The following is a 19,961-nucleotide window of genomic DNA, read 5'->3' on the forward strand; positions in this document are numbered from 1 at the left end:
CACATTTTCTTGGCAGTTTTTGATCATAAGCAGCAATATAGTCCTAATTTTAGCTGTTTTATTTTTTGCTTTGAAAAGCAGAGGAAAAACAGGTGAAGTTGTTTTGCTTTGTTTGTTCTCTCAGGGTGATACAGTAAGTTATACTTATCAACCAGTCCCTGTCTGTAAAGAACAGCACATTTTCTCTTCCACTGCTGAATAACAAATCCAGGATTCTTTGCATTCTTACACATGCACACATTTTGGATTTGTTCCTGGGTTTACACTGAAACACGTCAATTTTTTTTTTTGCAATGTCTCCTGTGGTGCTTTCCTCTCTTTCGTTAATTTGGTGACATTTACCCTCTGACTTTATGTGGTTTAGAAGGAAATGTTTCCATTTCAAGTTGGATGGATTACTTTGAAGTCGGTATAAACCCATCAGGATCAATGACAGTTAAAACAACGGACAGGCTGACGGCTCCCAGAAGTGAAGCCATCGTGACCCGATAACCCCCTGGCGGCTGTTTGTAGTATAGGTCATATGTCCAGCCTACATGTTAGTGGAGGGGACATGAGCCAACCTAAAAAAACTCAAAGTACTCATCAAATAGTTTTTTTTTTACTTTGTGGTTATTAGTTGCAGTTATTGGTTAACGTTGCTTAATGAGGAAAAGGGAGCACTTAGCTTGATGCAGGGGATCTCACAGCTAATGCAAACATGGCAGAATCATTGTCATGTGAGACTGAGATCGCACAGGGATCTAAATCACACTGCCAAATGATTTATTGTGTAGCCCTACATTAAAGGATCGCTGAGCCAAAGTACAGGCTTTAGATGTTTGACTTTTTTCTTGGTCTCTTGGGCAACGCTTACCACTCACGCTATTCAATTTCTCATTTTATGCTACAAATTAACCATTAAGCAATTAAGCATGTGTGGAATGCATCAAATTACTTCAGAGGAAAAACATCAGATGTTAATTTTTAAAGAGCAAAGAAGCAAAACTATTTCAAGATGTCATATTTTTGAAGTGATGTTGCTAAGTTTGGAAACGGGCATCTTGACAATGCACAAGACAGATGGAGCGTTTAATAACAGATGATATCTGAAACAACACAACTATTTTTACCCTCAGTAAATTTTCTTCTCCTAAATGAAAATAGGCCAGTGGCCTATATTCTCTTGTGGCTTCACTGCTTCTTCCCAAATTAACACTTCCTCTTATCCTCCATTGCTCTTTCTCTCTCTCTCTCTCTCTCTCTCCCTGTCTGGCTCTCTCTCTTGCTCTGGGCTTTTGAACTGATAAGAGCTGGAAGTATTCGCTGCTTCATTGGACACCAGGCCATCTGTAAAGCAAAAGGACTGAGCGTTTCTTATTGTTCTTCTCCTCTCCGTCGTCATCGTCCCCTCTCATCCCATAATCCTGTGCACGGTCGCTCTCACCACTCTTCCTCTTCACTTAAACATCCCTACTTTTGTCACTGTTCAGGCCTGTGCTCTGAATGGGGCTAGACTGACGGGGTAATCCTGTTCTAAAGGGCTGGCAATCTCTTCCAAAGCATGCAACAACAAACAGGACATCCGAGATGGAAACAGTAGGACTTAAAAACAAGCTAGCAAAGCAGCTGAAGGAAGGAAAGACAGACAATACATAGGCAATGTTCTCACTGAAAGAGACATAAAAGCAAGATTAGATTAATGGTGAGAAATCAATTCTAATGTTTCCCAGCAGCGAGATGCTCCTGTGATGATGATGATGACTTCAAAGCCTGCCCTGTCTCATGTCACAGAGAGCACCTAAAGGAAGCATTATGAAGAATGAAAGGGGAGAAGGAAGCGGTGTTAGATGATAATGATGCAGCGACGGGGCAGATGGCACAACCTGGAGAACTGTGTTTGACCTTTAGTTGGCACGATTGTGTTGTGTGGGTTTTTTTTTTTTTAATGCATGTATCAGATTGTAGTGCTATGCTTAGCTGTGACAAATACCGTACAAGCGACATACTCTGAATGTCATCATTTAAAATCCACCTCACTTAAACTCACTTTTTGCCAAGTGGAACATCTGCTGTTAATAGCAAAAAGTCTGAGTGCTTCACCATTAGTGGACTAACTCAACCGTTACTGTACCTCATCACTGAATAAATCATAATATGTCCATTATTGAATCCATTTCATATTTTTAGACGTGATTATAGATCATGTCAGCAAAATTATAATATTAGCTGGCCTCGAAAGCGCATTACTAGAACTGAACACAACAAAATGTATTGAATCAATTGCTGTACTTAAAAGTACTAATTTTAGGTGCTTACACTTAAGTAGTTCCATTTTATGCCATCTTAAAAACAAAATGTGATCAGCTTATACAATACATTTGTTATATATAGGTTAAACTATCCAACCTCATGTAAAAATGTTCAGACTTGCCTTATGTATTGTTGGACTGATGGCTTAATGACACGGCTCGTTTTTACTTTAGAGTTTCAAGGTTTGCCTCCTTTAATCCTGGAATAATAAGTAAATAGGATATTTCTGCAGGCCTTGCCTGGTCACACAACCTTGAATAACTAGACCTACGCACTGCTTTGAAAAACACCACTAGCAAAGCTTTGTAAAGGAGTAGGTATAAATACTAAGACCTTTTAATAGTAAGAGTTTAGAGGCCTGACTTTGAGATGCTTAAGAATACTTGTGACTTTGTTTTGACAAAACTAGAGACCTGACATGGACATTTCTGTTAAACCAGCGACTTCTTAAATAGAATTCATCCACATTTCAACAGTTTAGATTACTTGGGTTATCACAGCATCTCAGCCACCTCCCTCTGTTTGATTATCGGCTAATAGATAGCAGATGGAATCAGTCTAACATGGAATCAGTCTAACACTTGCCAAATGTCCCCCCGCATGTAAACCTGTTACTGTTTTATTATTGGTGGGTCAGTCCAAAGTCAGGAGGTTTGCAACAACTCCTGGACTGCCAGAAGCTCAACAGGAAGCAATATAAGCACAGAGAATCAAAACTGGCCTGAAGCACAGCTGCATGCTAACTGCATGGTGTCACTCTGTAACACAGCACGATGCCATGGTGTAGCAGCAGTAGACAAAGCAGTCACAGCAGTAACGGTGCAGCAATTGCATTGTTTTCTCCTCCTTGGTTGCTGTCTGCCAGAAGTATCGGTTTGTTGTTTGCTATTGGGCAAGAAACATGCAGGGAGGCAGGTTGGATTGCTTCTGGACGCTGATCAGACTGTTGCTTCAGAGCCAGAGAATCAGATTTTGTTTCACACACACTTGTAATAGAGGATGTACAGTGTGTGTGTGTGTGTGTGTGTGTGATTTGTGTTGTTTTATGTCACATCCTGTGCATCTACTGTCTGCAACCAAAGTGCAAGCAGAGAGAGCATCTGTTGCAGAAGCCACACCTCGACGTTTGGATAAGAAATTCTTCAACTGAAAGGTCATCAAGTTCCTCTTCATTCATTCTTGTGGTGCGTTAATAGCAGACAGTAAAGTCAGAGTGTTCTTTCTGGCAACTAAAAGAGTAGGCATTTATGGAATTCATCATCATTAACAGCTGATTCTCCACAAGAGGGGTCATTGCTATGAACTTAACAGCATACTGTAAGTTCAGATATGTTAATATAGGCAAACCTCATTTCCTGTCACAGCAAAAGAAAAGCACCAAACTCAAATGACTTAAAAGCAACAGGAAGTCTTAGTTTTGGTGGGTTCACATTGTGGAAAAATTTTTAGCAGTGTTTTTTTATTTACACATTTGAATATCGGCTCACAATAAAATTCACTTATCTTGAATAAGTTTAACGGTACCCTTGCACAATGTTGTTCATTTTCTAAGAAACACCTGATTAAGGAGAGTGAGAGAGAATGAATCTTGGCACTGGCTGTGATAACAGAAGGGAAAAGGAGGTATTAGGAAAAATACTTAACCAGTTTCTCGAGTTATACAATAGCTGCCGTCATGGCCATCAGCCACATCCAGTACAACACTGCTGTTAAAACAGAATAGCCTTTGTACAAGGATAACCTTTTATTACCTCATCTAGAATACCACACTTCAGCCCAAGTATTCTACCCAAACCTCAGTACTCCTGCTAGGATGTGGAGAGACCCTCTCAGGGAAAGCACAAGCAATTGTTTAGGGTTGTGCTTTGCTTCAGTGAAGCTGTGGCCTTGCGCCAGGAGATAGAGTAATACACTTGAGAGATTTTTCTTAAGTTGATATAGTGACTTATCTGTTTTTGTTTTGGCTCACCTTACCTGCTCTCATAGTGTTGGTTTTGGCTCCAACACACACATTTCCAAGGATAAAGCTCAGATAAACTGATGCATGCAGACACAACAACTAACTGGTGAACATGGTCACACATTTAGCCACTAAAGATCCAAATATTTCCCTCAGGAATTGGTAGAGGCCAAAAAATCGAGCTAAAATAGAGTCAATTTTGGGCTTGCATTCATCAGGTGGCCAGAAACACAACTCCACATGAATGATAATGTCCCTGCTTAACTGCTGGATGTGTAAGCAACTGTTTAAGTTCACTATATGAAGTTAAAAACTTGTATATCAATATTGCATATATAAGTTGATTCTGCCCCCAAGTGGACAAAAAAAGCTCAATTTATATAAACACTAATCCTGTGATTTACATTAACAAAAATACTAGCACTCAGGTAAAATATAGTAGATAATACCTGTGTAGTGTGCATCCAAATGTATGTATAAGTAAAATGGAAGATAATATTTTTAGCAGGGGAGAGTTTGTATAAAATTAAAAGTTTCTCTTTGTGTGCAGTGTTTAACATATCACATGCATTAAAAGTGCCTGTAAACTATAATATATAATCTGGGAAGGCTGCTATCTCCTCTTTCTGCAATATTAAGAAATAAAAATTGGAAATAAAATTCTACAACAGAAATACGTTGGCCAAATGTGTAGATAAAGCTAAACTGAGATTAACACCAGAAACATGAGTTGAAGTGAAATGCTTGAAAGAAAAGGCAAATTAGTTCCCATTTCGGAGTTGCAAAATTAAATCCGTGGTTGGGTTAGGAGCCTTCTGACCTGAGAGGTAGCTTTTGGAGGTGGATATTTGCTACAACCTGCAACTGAGAGCTCTTCTGCTTCCCACTTTGATCCCTCATCTCCCATTGCTCCTGCAAGACCCGTGAGAGAAAGGGAGAATGTTTACTGCACCGGCACTGAGCGATACAGGGAAAAGAGATGTAATGAGAGGGAGAGGTGATATGAGAGAGAGAGAGATTTGTGGTACATTTGGATGTAATGAGAGGGAGAGGTGATGTGAGAGAGAGAGAGAGATTTGTGGTACATTTTAAAGTAGCATTGCCTGAGTAATTTTTATTTTTGAAATGAGACTTATGTTGTTGTAGAACAGGCACTGCCATACATGGAGGGCTAAACAGATTTTTATAGTGAAGCTGAGTTTCATAGGAGATTTAAAGATGGGGATTGGGTGGGACTCCTCTTCTCTGCCTCTGTCCATCTGAGTGAAATAGACAAATACGACAAAGAAAAAGGAGAGTTATGAAAGGTCAGGGTATATTTAATGAAGGAGATGGAGGCTAACTGCTTGTATGCTCTACCTACCCGAGTAATACATGAAACAGGTCAGAAGGGTATAAACTGAGCATGGGAAGAAAGAATTGGAGAAGCTGTGCAGCACTTAATATCAGATGTTAATGTTTTATTTAGATGCTTTATTGTACTATGTTGGGATGTTGATGTATGGTTTTCATTATTGTCTAACATTTGTCATCCCTAAAGCATCACTTATCTTTTAAATGAATTCCAGCTTGGCTTCAGTGCACCGAAAAATAATTTTGCAATGTATTTTTAATGGACTTCTGTTGAAGAGCACTTCTGCCTGCACCTTCCTGTGTGTGTGTGTGTGTGTGTGTGTGTGTGTTGTCGGCATATACATGAAGAGAAGCATCCGTTCCAGTCTGTGCTGACAGCAAATTCAGATTTTTTTTGAGATGTTATCCTGGTGGTTTGGTTGCCATGGTGAAATCTAGAAGCTTGTCTCCGTGCTGAAGTCCAGCACATTTGGCTGGCGCTCAGTGTGGGTGTGGGTGTTTTTGAAGGAGGGAGAGTGTGTTTGTTTGTCTCTCTCATTAAAGACGAGAGTTGCAGAGCACATGAGAATGTCTGTCGATCACATGACTGTCAGAGTGAAGAGACGAGCACCTTCACATTGTCACCTTGTACTTGCTCCTGTCACTGTATTGTAAATAGCAAACTGAAGTGTTAGTGTTAAGACTAAAAATTATGCTAAATGTTCAACATTACACATTTAAATTACTGTGTTTTTGTACATGCCAATCATGCTAGTGGGGGGGCTTTTATGCTGAAAATGGGTGGGGAGGGTGTGAGGTGAGGGAGGAGGGTCTCTGGCCTGTCGCTAGGTAACAGTCTCCAGGCCTAAAGGCAAAGCTAGGCCTGGTCTCCATGGCAACGCCATTGGTGTGGAGGGAGTTGTGGTTGTGCTATACGTATATGTATGTATGTATGTGTGTGGCTTCAACAAAGAGAAGCACTCAGCAGGTTGAGTATTGGTGCAATTGAAAAAGAAAAGCCATTAGTGAATAGCAATAGTGTGATGCATATAATAGATTTGATCTCTCTACGTGCACAAGGACTTGGCAGATATAGTCACAGCCTTCAGACAAAGGTCTTCTGCATTTGTACCTGACATTATCTTTGTTTGTTCACACACTGCCTTAGTACTGCATGTACTTGATATAAAATCTGGATTGACTGCTGCTATGTCTACACTAAGCACAAATCATGCACATATTCAGCTGTGCCTTCATTCAGTGCATGCTGCTGTGCAATTATGACATTCCTTTTCCATAAATGCAGATATATAACAAAGGACTGAACAGGAAAAGAGACAGGAAAAGGAGAAAAGCCAAAAATAAAGTGATAACGAGAGAGAGAGAGAGAGAGAGAGCAATAAAGGGATAACACGGTCTTGTCTGGCTGGATGATACCTAGGTCACACAATTCAAAGCAGACCATCATGGATGGAGTGGTAGTGGCAGGGGGTGCGCTAAAATTTTATTCACGGAGTGGAGGAAGAGATCTACAGAAGTACCGACAAACCTACTCTGTGCAAATATGATGGTCAATCGAAATGAAAATGAATCGGGCAGAGATATTTAGAGGTTACAAACGCTACATGCAGACATTTGCAGCCAAAATGCAACATTAACAGCAATTGTCATGACTAACTCCCGTTTCAGGTTTTGAAAAAGAACAACCGTTGCTGTGTACGTCTCAGCTGCCAGTGGTACAACCGAAAGCTAGCTATCTAGCCCTTTATGGTAGCTACTTCACAAGGCGGTCTGTGAAAGGCAATATGCTAACGTTGGTTGTATCACTGATACTTAATGAATATGGTTCAGTCTAAAACCCCTTTTGTCAGTTCTGATTGGTTATTGGCAAAACCCTACTGAGAGAAGAATAGGCTCTACAGGATTTCACCAGTATGAAACACCGTCTTATCCAGTTAAGCTCTGTCTACTGAGTATCATCCTGCTGTACTCCAGTAACTTATTCATATGTCTCAAAGAATAGGTCAACAGGTGGAAGCTAGATGCGACTGCTTATTTAGAGAAGAAAGTTGATGTTTTAAATTAACTTGGTTCAGCACAAAGAGTGGAAACAGAATTTATTATTGAATGTCTTATTGCATTACTGCAGAAGCATGCTTTTCCTTCTAAACCATCTTTTATTGTTGGCACGACTTGAACTATTTAATATGTAAGCTGGATTTGACTACAGTATGTAATTCAAATTTCAGTGACGGCGTTTTCTCTCACTCTCACTTACACACATACACGCAGCGAAGACAGAGGAACAAGCAGACAAAAGCATGTTTGTGTTCATGAGAATGTGAAGCACAGTGGGTCTCTGTACGGAAGCAGTGTCACGCTTGTCACAGAGTCCAGGGAGTGTGTGTGTGTGTGTGTGTGTAGAGGGGTAGTTAGGGGGGGATTTCACAGGCTCTTTTCCTCTTTTCCTTAGAGCCTGACTAAACTATTGTGGGTTGCTTTAAACATACAGTGTATACATCAGTTTTTTGCCGTTACAAAACCTTCTGTAAAACGCTGATGCTTACTTGTGCTTCACAGAAATGATGGCTACTTGTGAACAGCAGTAAACTGTTTGCTGCCTCTCTCTATGATCACATACATTTTGTCGTCATAGATATCTGTGCACTAAAGGTGGTTTGATTCACTGTCATAATTTTGTTTCTCTTGTCAGGCAAACACACTGATGCACTGATCTGATTGAAAGACTATTCCAGCTGACATCGAGTTACTCTTCAGCTTGGTTAAGAGGCAGCATCTATAAGCCATGGATAGGCTGGCATTTACCAGTCAGGTTTTTAGTTTTAATCCAACAGATTTAATCTTAAATTCTTTAAAAAGGAAAAAGAAACTAAATAAAGAAGCGATATTCACCTGACCTTTCTAAATTCTTTACTGTCATCTGACAACAGGCACCTGTAAGCCTGCTCTTTCCTCCTAATGTTAGTGACGGTGTCAGAATAACTATTTTATAATTAGAGGTGCAAGATTAATCAATTAATCTTTTACTTGGTTACCATGGTGACAAATACCCGGCATTATGGGAGGTTGTGACGTCTTTAAATGGTTTATTCTTAGCCAGCACTCCAGACTGCGACAATACAAGTTTACAGTGATATAACATTAAGATAATAAAACCTTAGGTGAGTTTTTTTCTTTTTAGCACTTTTTTAAATAAAAAAAAATAGAATTAAGGATCAATCGGCTGTTTGTCAAAGTTGATTTGCTTACAGATTTGATTTCAGCTCTAGTCACAATTTTTCATACTGTATTAAAAAGCTCAAAAATCATAATAGCGTGGATTTTTCCTGGCAGAAAGAGCTTCCATAGTCGCCTGATGTGTTGTACTAACACACAAGATAAGCGATCATGGAGTTAGAGCTGAAAATCTAAGAGAACAAGGACAAAAGCTAAGAGTGCCACATGTATTTTAAAAATAACAAATGGCATTTGTTTAAAGTTTGAAGCATGACCAGTGCTGCATATTTTAATAGCAATGTCTTTATTTTGTGCTTGAGAAAGCATTACAAGCAACAGAGGGAAGGAGGCAGTGGGAGAGGAACACCAAATGCAGCCACTCTGTCCATTGTTGTTTTTGCTCCCTCCCTTCTCTAAAAGTACACAGAAGCAGCACCAGTCCATTGTGGTGCAAAACAGAGATCCAGAAAGCAGGCAGGGTGACCTGGGCCGAGAGAGGAGGCACAGAGACAGACACACACACACACACAAAGTCAGTAAAGCCAAATCAGTGTTCTCGTTGCGACAGCAACAGCATACTTTTATGTCAACTTCAACCCAATTCTTTCAGTCAGACTCCTCTGTAACACACAGTTCACAAGCCCATGAGTTAAAGCGTACAAACGCACACTCACTTGAGCTCATGCAAATACATGTGAATGCAGCTGGAGAGAGGAAACGCGCGCGCGCGCGCGCACACACACACACACACACACACACAATTCAGGCCCTTATTTTATTCACTGGAGTTGAGGTGCGTATCCCTTCTCTCTGTGTTGATTTGAGGAAGTTGCTCTGGTTTGGGAGGAGATGAATGTGACATTCAAGACTAAAATAACAGTCTCTCTTGCTCTTTCTGTAGAAATGCTCTGTCATCACTGTGGTTTCACCCTGAGGCTGAGATCGTAGATCAGAATAGCCAAACGAAATGTTAGCCATTAGAAAAGAGACCAACAAATCTGACCTTAAATCAGCCTCTGGGACAATTATATTAACCATCATATCTGTGCCCGGTCTTCTGCATTGTCCCATAAATTACATGATTTAAAGACTTAATCACCATTTGTCAATGCAGCCTATATATGTCTGTGTTCACTCTAAGGTAAAGAGATACAGTGGGGTCAGTTAACAGCTGAAAGTCAAATGTAACTGGTCCTTAATCTTTTGTTTTAACTAAAAATCATTATTTCAGAGGGAAGTGGTGACAATTTCATGGTCTACTGCTCAGCCATAAAACATCAGCTGCGAGTCGTACATCCCTGTGAGCAGCCAAAAGATTAAGTAAAGATAGTATTGCTGCACAGTGAGATTCTCAAGCTTTAATGAGCTCAGCTGCCCCCACAGTATCTGATGCTCCGTGGTGAATGGCCGCCCTCTGGTGGTGGCAGCAGCACATAACAGGGTTTCTGTAATGTAGGTCACTCCAGTCATCACAGAGCTCTTTTGGGCTCTCTGTAGTGCATATTTTTCTGTGATGAGACTGAGGGAATTAGAGGCAAAACAGAGCTTCGTGCCAGTGCCCATGATGCATTGCACTGAGTAGCAGCTTCTTGCCAGCTGCATGGATGCCAGAGACTGGGGCTGTGACACAGAAAAGGATTTTGAAAAGAACAGCATGTGTTCAGATGCACATTTACATTGTAGGAAGCTTATATTTGATAGAAGAAGGGAAGTGGTCCTGCTGCAACTGAAATCACTCCCCAAAGTTGCTGAAGTATCCTTGAGCAAGAAACCTGATCACATTCAGCTCAAATCCAGCTGTTTTTAGGTGACCCTGATCGTTTTCACATTGCTAACCCACCATGTCATTAAACTCACTAGGGGCTGGGGAAAATCTCACCAAAAAATTGGCATGGATAGGACTTGGGAAGTCCTGAGGCAGTTGTTTGATTGGCTGTGAGGTTGAAAAAGGAGCACCTCTAGCTGGTTCCTTGTTCTCTGTAGCATAATCATCACTGGCAGTCCACTGTCCTTGTCTTTAAAAATGATCTGCAGCTATTTTGATAACTGACTTGTTTCAGCTGTTTTTTGGTAAAAATAACGCACCTGATATTCATGGATTCCAGCTTCTGAGATGAGAAGATGTGCTGCTTTTCTTTCAGCCTGAAACATGATGTCCAGCTTGTAGTTCAGCTTCTTGATGTATTTTCTTTTTTCTAAAACTGATGCAGCAGAGCAGGCAGCCTGCACTTCTGAGTCACTCTGTTTTTCTTACTCTTCTGGCTGCCTGCTTCTGAGCAACAACTCACATGCCAACACCCACACTCCTACACACTGACAAATACCCTGTCTTTGTGAGGATAATAGAAACCCTGCAATCTTGATTAAAAATGATTTGTGATCTGTATTCCATAGATCAGTAAATCCATAATCCTTCCATGATGCCCGCATACTGAGTCCTCAAACCACTGTTCCCATTTCAGGTCTAAATCTGAAAACCAACTCTGAACAACCTTCTTGCAGGAGTTAAAATCAATTCATATTACTTACAAAAATATTCCCCCAAAGTTTAGATTTTGTTAATGGGGACTTGGTATTATGAACATTACACTTTAATTAGAAAGGAAATTAATATTTGTACAGCAGCCACTTCACATAAATTACAAAAGCAAATAAGTTGGAAAAGCAACAAGGACAATTAATCCAAATCATTTATATATAGAATGACCAAAAAGAAATTGGAATGAAGACAATAAATAGGATGTAACATATTTGCTAGTATGTGTAATAACATGCAACTCTTTGGTAATAGTGCAAGTCAAAAATGGCAGATCATGCTTAAGACTGTACAGTGAAGTGTCTGATTGTCCTTAGATATTACACATGTTTGTGTACTGAATATACTGTACATGTTAATACTTTTTATTAATAATGAATCACTGGTTTGTCTTGCTTGGTTCCTCACTCCATTGGCTTCTATGATTCTAGTACAGACATGTCGTTCTCCAATCAGACCACTAGATGGAGACAAAGATCAATAGATATTTCTACTGAAAACTAATATATGTGGATGGGTCAGAGTTTAATAAGATAAGGCTGATGTTATATTATAATTGAATTGAAGATGTTCACAGATATAGTGTTTTAGGTCTGTGACGCCTGTTTGTTTGTTTGTTTATTTTCCTCAGTTTCTTTTGCTGCACTTTGATGTCCTTTTTGCTTTTCACTTTATTCCATATATCTTAACAGTTTTTCTGCTCTCCTCTCTATCCAGATCATGGCGGAGTACAGCTCTCTGCTCAGCGACCTTTCTGAAAACATCACCAATGAGGACTTGGAGCAGCTCAAGTCAGCCTGCAAGGAGGACATTCCTGAAGACCAGAGCAACAACATCACTTCCTCAAAGGAGTGGTTTAGTTACCTGGAGAAGAACGACAAGCTGTCCCAAGGTGAGGGACAAAGGGAATTATGCCATTACACTATTTTACAGATATTTAATCTCCTTTTGCTGCGCACATCTCACCATCTATGATATATGTCTGGTATGAGCTTGAGGCTTTTTCAGCGAAACAAGGCTTTAACCACACCTTCCATGCAGATAACCTGTCCTACATTGAGCACATCTTTGAGATTTCGCGGCGACCGGATCTGCTGACGAGGGTGATCGAATACCGCACCACCGTGCTCAAGATCTCTGAGGATGATGAGATCGACACCAAGCTCACACGCATCCCTTCGGCCAAGAAGTACAAAGGTAATGCTCTCTAGGTGCAACAGGCGGGTTTAGATTTAGTTTCTTTTCTTAAACTGTCAGGCTGATATTAGACTTTATACTCCGACTGGCAGACTGGTCTGTCAAAATCAGTCAAGTTCTGCCTTCTGGTTTCTTAACATCCTCTCCTCAGTGGTTCCAAAACTGTGGATTAGGACCTCTTAGAGAGATCACACAATAAAAGTGAGGGGGTTGTGGGATATTATTTGAGGTGCAAACTACCATATAAATGTAACATTAATTAATAATCCTACAGACCAGTTAACATAAATACACGCTCTAGTTTGATTCGTTATGACAGCAGCATCTAAACAGGTAAATAAAGCTGAATAGTCCAGGATTTAACTGCTTACAACATCACCACTGAAGCCAGACTGGTCAAATAAACCAGATGAAAATATGTTGGCTGATTTATTTTTTCAAGTTTCTTGTTATTTTTCTACTTTCATTCTTTTTCTTGTTTTGATCAACTGTGATTTTAAAGCATGAATCCTTTTACATGTGTTGTGTTCTAGTTTAATTGTGTATTTAGTCAAATGAATCCTTTCCAGTAGATTGAAATAACTAGTCATCTGTCATGAGGCAGACATGTTATAAGAGGAGGATCACATTGCAATAAAATGTTCTTTTCCTTTTTCTCTCAACCTGCTTTATCCTTTCATCAGACTTGACCATCTTTTCTACCATGTTAATATGTAGCTCAGCTCAGGTCACAGGAAAAATTCAGTTGCAGTTTTGTAAGAACTAAACTTTCTTCTTGGTTTTTATACATAGACCATGTTTAGTTCTTGTACTGAGCCATTTGTTCTTTTTGTGTTGTTTTCTAAGGTTGATATTAACATTTGTTGCTTTATTTATCTCCAGCTGCAGTTTTAAGGCTGCTTGTACCTTATTATTATTATTGTCTTAACTTTAACTCTGGAGAGCAGTTTGCTGATCCTGCTTGATAAGTACTCCTTCAAATAAAATTTATTCATGGTTAGAAATAATGATGTAAGTTTTACTCAGAGCAAAAGACAGAACACATTGTCCCAAGTGATCTTCCAAAGAATTGGACTCTCAGTATTTGCTGACATTGGTGACATATGCTGCGTTGCATCTGGCTGTTTAACATTAAAAGACAGCCAGTGTTTTGCAAATTGATGCTTTTAGTATGAAGCAGCAGCTGTAGGAAACATTGGGTTTGCATTAGCTGTAACTTAATATACTGTAACGTCAGCTGGGCAAAGGAAGGGTGTAGACCAGAGCTAATCTTTTTCTTTTATTCATGCACACTAAACTCTGGCCCACTGAACTGCCCCAGTGAAATATATACAGACCGCCCAGGCTTTACGGAGCACTGGATATTACTGGAAAAATGTCAACTGTAAATGGTATCACATGTGGATGATGAAATTCTTGAGGACTGTCACTTTAAGTTGTCTGTTGGATATTTACGGGGTTATTATTCCACAGTTTTGGTCCATATAAGAAAAAAACGGATTTTTAAGCAGACAGGGAGCCAAAGATGCTACAGTGGGTGTGATGGCTACCACTTTTACACTATAGATTTCTTATAATTGCTCTTCGCTCTCTTTCTCTCTTTGCCCTCTTTTCCCAACCCCTCACCCCCAAAAAGACATCATCCGCCAGCCCTCTGAAGATGAGATCATCAAGTTGGCCCCTCCCCCCAAGAAAGTGTGAGGTTGCAACCTGCCACCTTGATCTTTGCACCTTGAATTCTTAACTCCTGGCACACCAATCAACCAACCTACTGTTTCTGACCAACCCCATCACTCTTCAACCTGACCCTCTCACACCCACTGCGCACACACACACACACACACACACACACACACACACACACACACACACACACGTATACATATATACACGCACATTCAGCCACAGCCCCCTTTCCTCACATTAACACATGCAATGACACAGAACCATGCAGGTAGCCGCCTACGAAGTAACCAATCAGATCGTAGCGATGCAGCCACTTCCTAAACAGACAAGTTGGAAAGCTGCAGGGAAAAGGCATTAGAAGAAGGGATCTGGAGACTGGTCGACAGTGTGTGTGTGTGTGTGCGCACGTGGGGAGGGGTGGGGGAGAGAGCCAAAGTTTACCATCAATTCAAATGCTGAGTGGGTCAATTCAGAATGAGTTTCATCTGTAAACACTGTTCAATCTGTGATGCTGTCTGTGCATGTGTGTGTGTCTGTCAGTCAAGGTTAAAACAAAGACTACACCCACCTGTGCAGAATTCGAACTTATAAAACCTGCCTTCAAAACTTAACTGTGTCAGAAATTCTGAAAACCGTCAGAAAGGTGAAAGATAAACGGTTAATCTGTGTAAACATTGTGTGTACACTGTATGACTAACAATTCAGCAGTGCTTTTTAAATTCATCAATGTGCAGAATAGACTAAAATGTGAAAACTGACAGACTAAAAATACTATCTAGAGATGAGATGAAACTAAAATGTAACTGGCTTGATCAGAAACAAAACTGAACTAAAGTCGGTAATTAGTAAAAAGGAGCAAACGAAATCTCACACATGATTGTGATTCATTTCTATGACAGTGCTTGATTTAGTGTGTAGCTCCATATTTGTTTAGGCGTGTTTGAAATGTGAAATGAGTATGTTGACATTTTGGGAAATAGGCTTATTTGCTGATACCACACTCGCATCTGTTGTTTGAATACGAAGCTGCAGCTAGCAGTAGTTTAGCTTTAGCATAAAGATGGAAAAGAGAGGGAAACGTCTAGCCTAGTGTAGCATGTTATTTGCTACTCTTTGTTGTTTTAAACTGTTTACATTAATGAGACTTATTGTGTGAGTTAGATTTAGAGGAGCTGGTTGGCACATTTTGTTACCTTTGGACAGAGCCAAGATAGCCAGGGTTTCCAGTTTTCATGATAAGTTAGGCCTCTTCTGGAGGTTGCTTTATATTTATAGTACAAACATGAGTGATATCAAAAAGCAAATAAGTGTATTTTCCCCTTATACTGTAGTTCATCAAAAACAAATAGCATAACTGAGTTACCTGTTGCCATGAAGTGGCTGTATTTGAAACAAAACTTTAGGTCAAAATGACGGGATGCTCACTATTCCTCAGCTGGAGGCTCTGTAAACATTCCCTTTACTCTTAAACAGATAATTATATCATGTTTCAACCACAATAAAATCTAATATTTTAGCAGAAGCTATTTAAAGTAGACATTCTTAAGAAAAGCCAATATTTGCCTTTATCTTATAGACAGTTATTTTCAGAAGCTATTTAGATGGATTAGATGAGTTATTTCTATACTATGGATGTTCTGTCTCCATAGGTTTTCTTTTCTTCAAGGGGACCAGTTAGTGTGAAAGTCTGTTGTATGAGCTTGGTTGGAGATGTAAATATACAAATAATATATTACAGGAAAATAAAGCAGAAATAATATATGACCTGCAGTGTGTGTGTCCTATAGAGGACACGGTTTCCCACAGTAAATTTCACTATTTCTTGTTTTGCGACTAAAGACTTTCACTCTAATTTTGTCTGATTTGAACAAACTGAAATGAAAAACGTGTGAGTGCTAAAGCGCATCTACTTCGGGCTACAATGGAGAATATAAAAGTACATTTTGAGAGGATATTGCATAATTACAGTATAAACATGTTGCATGGTGCATAAAGAGAAACCAAGCTTTCTCTTACTAGTTTGTTGCCATTTCATGTGTTGTACAGAAAATAACTGATGAGTATGTAATTTTCTCTTTGAAAGAAAGATGAATTATGGCATCTGGAAATAAAAAAAGTCCAAGGAGAAAGAGAATATCGGAAAGAAAACATGGCATGCGATAACAAACCATGTCCTTTAATAAAGTGTACATTCAGTAAAGTTAAGGATTCTAAATCACACAGTGGCTCATAACCTTCTGACTATGCCATTCTCTCCATGCACCTAATCGCTAGCAAGACTGTTGAAACTAAACTCTTTAAACACTGTGTCTCTTTTTTTCCCCTGCAACAAAGCCTTAGCAGACTTTGTGTTTACCCCAGAATTTTTCAGAACTGTGAGAGGCTGTGTGTGAAGCAGAGACAGATGCCGGCACACGCGTCAAGTTAATCAAAACAACTCTCACTTTTAAAGAGAGTGATGCTACTTGTATTCTGAAATTTGCTAAGGACTTCCGTGTTGGTGTTTGTGGGTCTGTTTCTGCCCGTCTTTGTTGTTCTGTTGGAAAACTGTAGGCCCAAAAAAAAAAATTAACCAATAGCATAAAAATGTATCTGTGTATGACTAGTCATTTATCCCACGCGTGCTACCTCCCTTCTTGCTTTTCCTCGTCACCACACTCCTTTCTAACCCCAGTGCCGATGACCAAGACTTTAATTTCATCAGTTTCTGTGATGCATTTCTTTTGTTTGTTTTTTGTATTGCTCGCCATATATTGTAGTGTTGGACTGATCTGTATCCTATGCATTTATGTCTGTAGGAAAACTCTGCACTGTAATCTAAAGAACTGAGCTCTTTACTTGTGACAAGTCTGGGTGTTTGACATGATGTTCTCCTGTTGAATTTGTATGAGGGACGTGCTGGGTGGAGTGGCACTTGTTAAAAGGAGTTGAAACAGTGCCGTTTTCAGAAAATGAAAATAAATGCTTTTTACTCCACTGTTTGAAACTGGAGGAGAAAAACTTGCTAGACATTCAGTAGTTATTTAATGGCTGCAGTTGTATGGCAAGGTTTAATCGTTTGCAAATAGTGGATGTTTCTTTGCATAAAACATTTAGTAAATTTGGCTAGATCAAGCTTTTTATGGTATTGTTAAAGTCCACCCTTAAAATACTTCAGCACTGTTATATATATACTATAGGTTTTATTTGTCTAATTCTTTGGTTTGTGACCAAATACCTGCCATTCCCAATAACCTCTGCTGCACTTTGTCTAGTGCTAATTAGCTAACATTAGCATGCTAACACACTAGGGCAAGATAGTATACATGTTAAATGTTGTAACATTATGCTTTAGCATTTAGCTTAAAGCACCACTGTGCCTATGTACAGCCTTACACAGCTCTGTACCTCATGGTCCTGTTTGTCCATGAAGCCACATCTTGAGTTTAAAAACATTTTTGTTTTATTTTTCTGCAGTGAGGAGGCTTTTTAAACTCCATTTTTGATGTTTCGCAATGATGTTCAACTGTCATACAGGGAGAAATTAATTGCTGGAGAAAATTTTAATTCAGCTACAAGATATGCTTAGTGTAAGAACCACAAGTATTTTCCTCAATGAAAAAACCCTCTATTACTTTCATTCCCACTATTACTCTCTGCAGCTACAAGTCAATCAGGTTTTTCTCTGGTTGTTGGCAAAGGTACTGTATAAAATACCAAGCACTGTAGAACAACCCTTTGTCATAACATATATATCCAAGCATACACAGTGATCTCATCAGACTGATGATATATAACAGTGTTAGAGTATTTCTGGGTGGGTTTTCCCTTCAGTGACCAGACTCTTATGCCAGACCAGACCCCATGTGAAGCGGTAGCTGACCTCCCATAGCTTTTAGCCTGTTGAACATAAAGTGGGACCACTGCATCTATTACAGAGGTGACCTGGGAGCATTTTGTCAGGAAAAGGGAGACCGTTGTACTTATTGGGTAATGTGATTATTTGCCAGAAATGTTGGACTAACACAATTCCAGTAAAGTAAACTGTTACAAATCAAAAGGCAGGTTTTCTTTCCAGATTTTAGCTTATTCTTCCTCTGTTGTACAAAGTATGAGGGAGGACGGGGGCCCAATGCATTTTGTTTAGACTTTTTTTTTTTTTTTGAAATGCTTTTTGTATAGCAACTTGTGAATTTAGATGTGTGTAGCTAAGTGACTTTTCCCCCCCTTTCTCTCAGAATTTCAGCAGGCAATTGTGTGGTAGTTTTAAGGTACAGTTGTCCACGAAATATCTGTAAACATGAAAAAAATAAAATGTCCAACTGCCTCATGCCCTAGATGCTCCTGGTTAAAGCTTAAGTGAAAATATTTAGGTCAAGTTATTTGCTGGAGTGTTATAACAAATTTTGTCAGCATCTAAATGTGGCTCTGCTGTGCCGTTCCCCGTCTGTGTTTTTTGTTTCATCCACTTCCTGTTCCCTACTCCTCTAAAGTCTAAAGCACAGCCCCACGACTTCATCACCAGGCAAATTCTATGTTTTATTACTTAGCATTTTCCTGTAGCCATCGGCACATAATATATCAACATATCAGTCAGAAATGATGTCAGATTTGGATTTCAGTGTACCAAGTACATATCAATTTAGTAAATGCTGCAAAGTATAACTCTACTAAAAGATATATGTAGTTAAGCAGAATATCTGATTATCACCAATACATGAGTATAGATGAAAGGAAAGATGAAGAGGCAAATATTGTGTGAAGGTATTTAGCATGTAATGCTAACAGTCAATTAGAGTATCATTTTCCCTTAAGAATAATTTTTTTTTTCATTTTATTAGGTTTGTAAATATGTATTTTGAACATTGCCTTTGTTCTGAAATTAATTTATTTAATGCCTATATATTGTTTGTATTGCTTTTATGTATCCTGATCTTATTTTACTAACTGGAAGCAGAACAAGGGGATGAAAACATTGTGCTTATCTAATGTTAAGCAAAACATGCATCAACACTTTTATAAATCATGTTCTGTTCATTTGTTTGGTGTTTTGGTTTTGGGTGATGGTTTTACAAAAAAGTGGTATTCCATCGTATTTACAAATATGTAACATTTATGTTCTACTGTGTTGTATTTGATCAGATGTGTTGTGGTCACTGCTTGTAAAATGAATTTATTCAGAGAGTTTCCAAATCATGACAAAAGACTAAAGCAGTCACAAAGTCGTAAAGTGCCGCTTTGTTCATGTGATACATGTTGACACCAAGAGCGAGACTGTTGAAGAGGATAGAGCCTTGAAATGTTTGTGGATTAGTATTTTCTGGGAAAGGTTTTTTTTGTTGTTGTTGTTCTACTCCCTTAAGGATAACAAATTTGATATAGAAAAAAACAGGCAATTGACAACCCTCATTTGAATGAGCCCTATCTCTAGTTTTATATGGAGCCTCAAAGTATTCAGTATGAAATGCATAAAGAGCCTAAGTAATTATAAAATAGTAGCATAAATAAATTGTGTAAAATAATCAGTTGAACTGTTGAACAAACAGGCTCGACAAGTAACTTTTCTACCAAGTTTAGCCAGGTAGCTCCTGTTGGCTCAAGCACAAACAATGCCAAAGCAATTCTGACTCAACCAGTTACTATCGAGACTGTTCCTATAAATGACATTAGTGGACTACACTAGAGTATTAGTGCTGCATTAAGAAGAATTGAGAAGTTTTGTGTTTTTTTTTTTTTTTTTTT

At 39.1% G+C, this 19,961-nt stretch overlaps 1 protein-coding gene across 1 annotated transcript in view; it reads left to right on the forward strand.

Moving 5' to 3' along the window:
* The window catches only part of pea15 (proliferation and apoptosis adaptor protein 15), a 38,446-nt gene extending 21,638 nt beyond the window's left edge, over positions 1-16,808 (forward strand). The window contains exons 2-4 of the mRNA XM_020586783.1: positions 12,075-12,249; positions 12,399-12,554; positions 14,191-16,808. Coding sequence (XP_020442439.1) covers positions 12,078-12,249; positions 12,399-12,554; positions 14,191-14,255 — 393 coding nt within the window. The 5' untranslated portion in view covers positions 12,075-12,077 and the 3' untranslated portion in view covers positions 14,256-16,808. The remainder of the gene's footprint in view (positions 1-12,074; positions 12,250-12,398; positions 12,555-14,190) is intronic.
* Positions 16,809-19,961: the final 3,153 nt, after the last annotated feature.

The sequence above is a fragment of the Monopterus albus genome, unplaced genomic scaffold (genome assembly GCF_001952655.1).
Source record: "Monopterus albus unplaced genomic scaffold, M_albus_1.0 scaffold421.1, whole genome shotgun sequence".
NCBI classification, from domain to species: domain Eukaryota; kingdom Metazoa; phylum Chordata; class Actinopteri; order Synbranchiformes; family Synbranchidae; genus Monopterus; species Monopterus albus.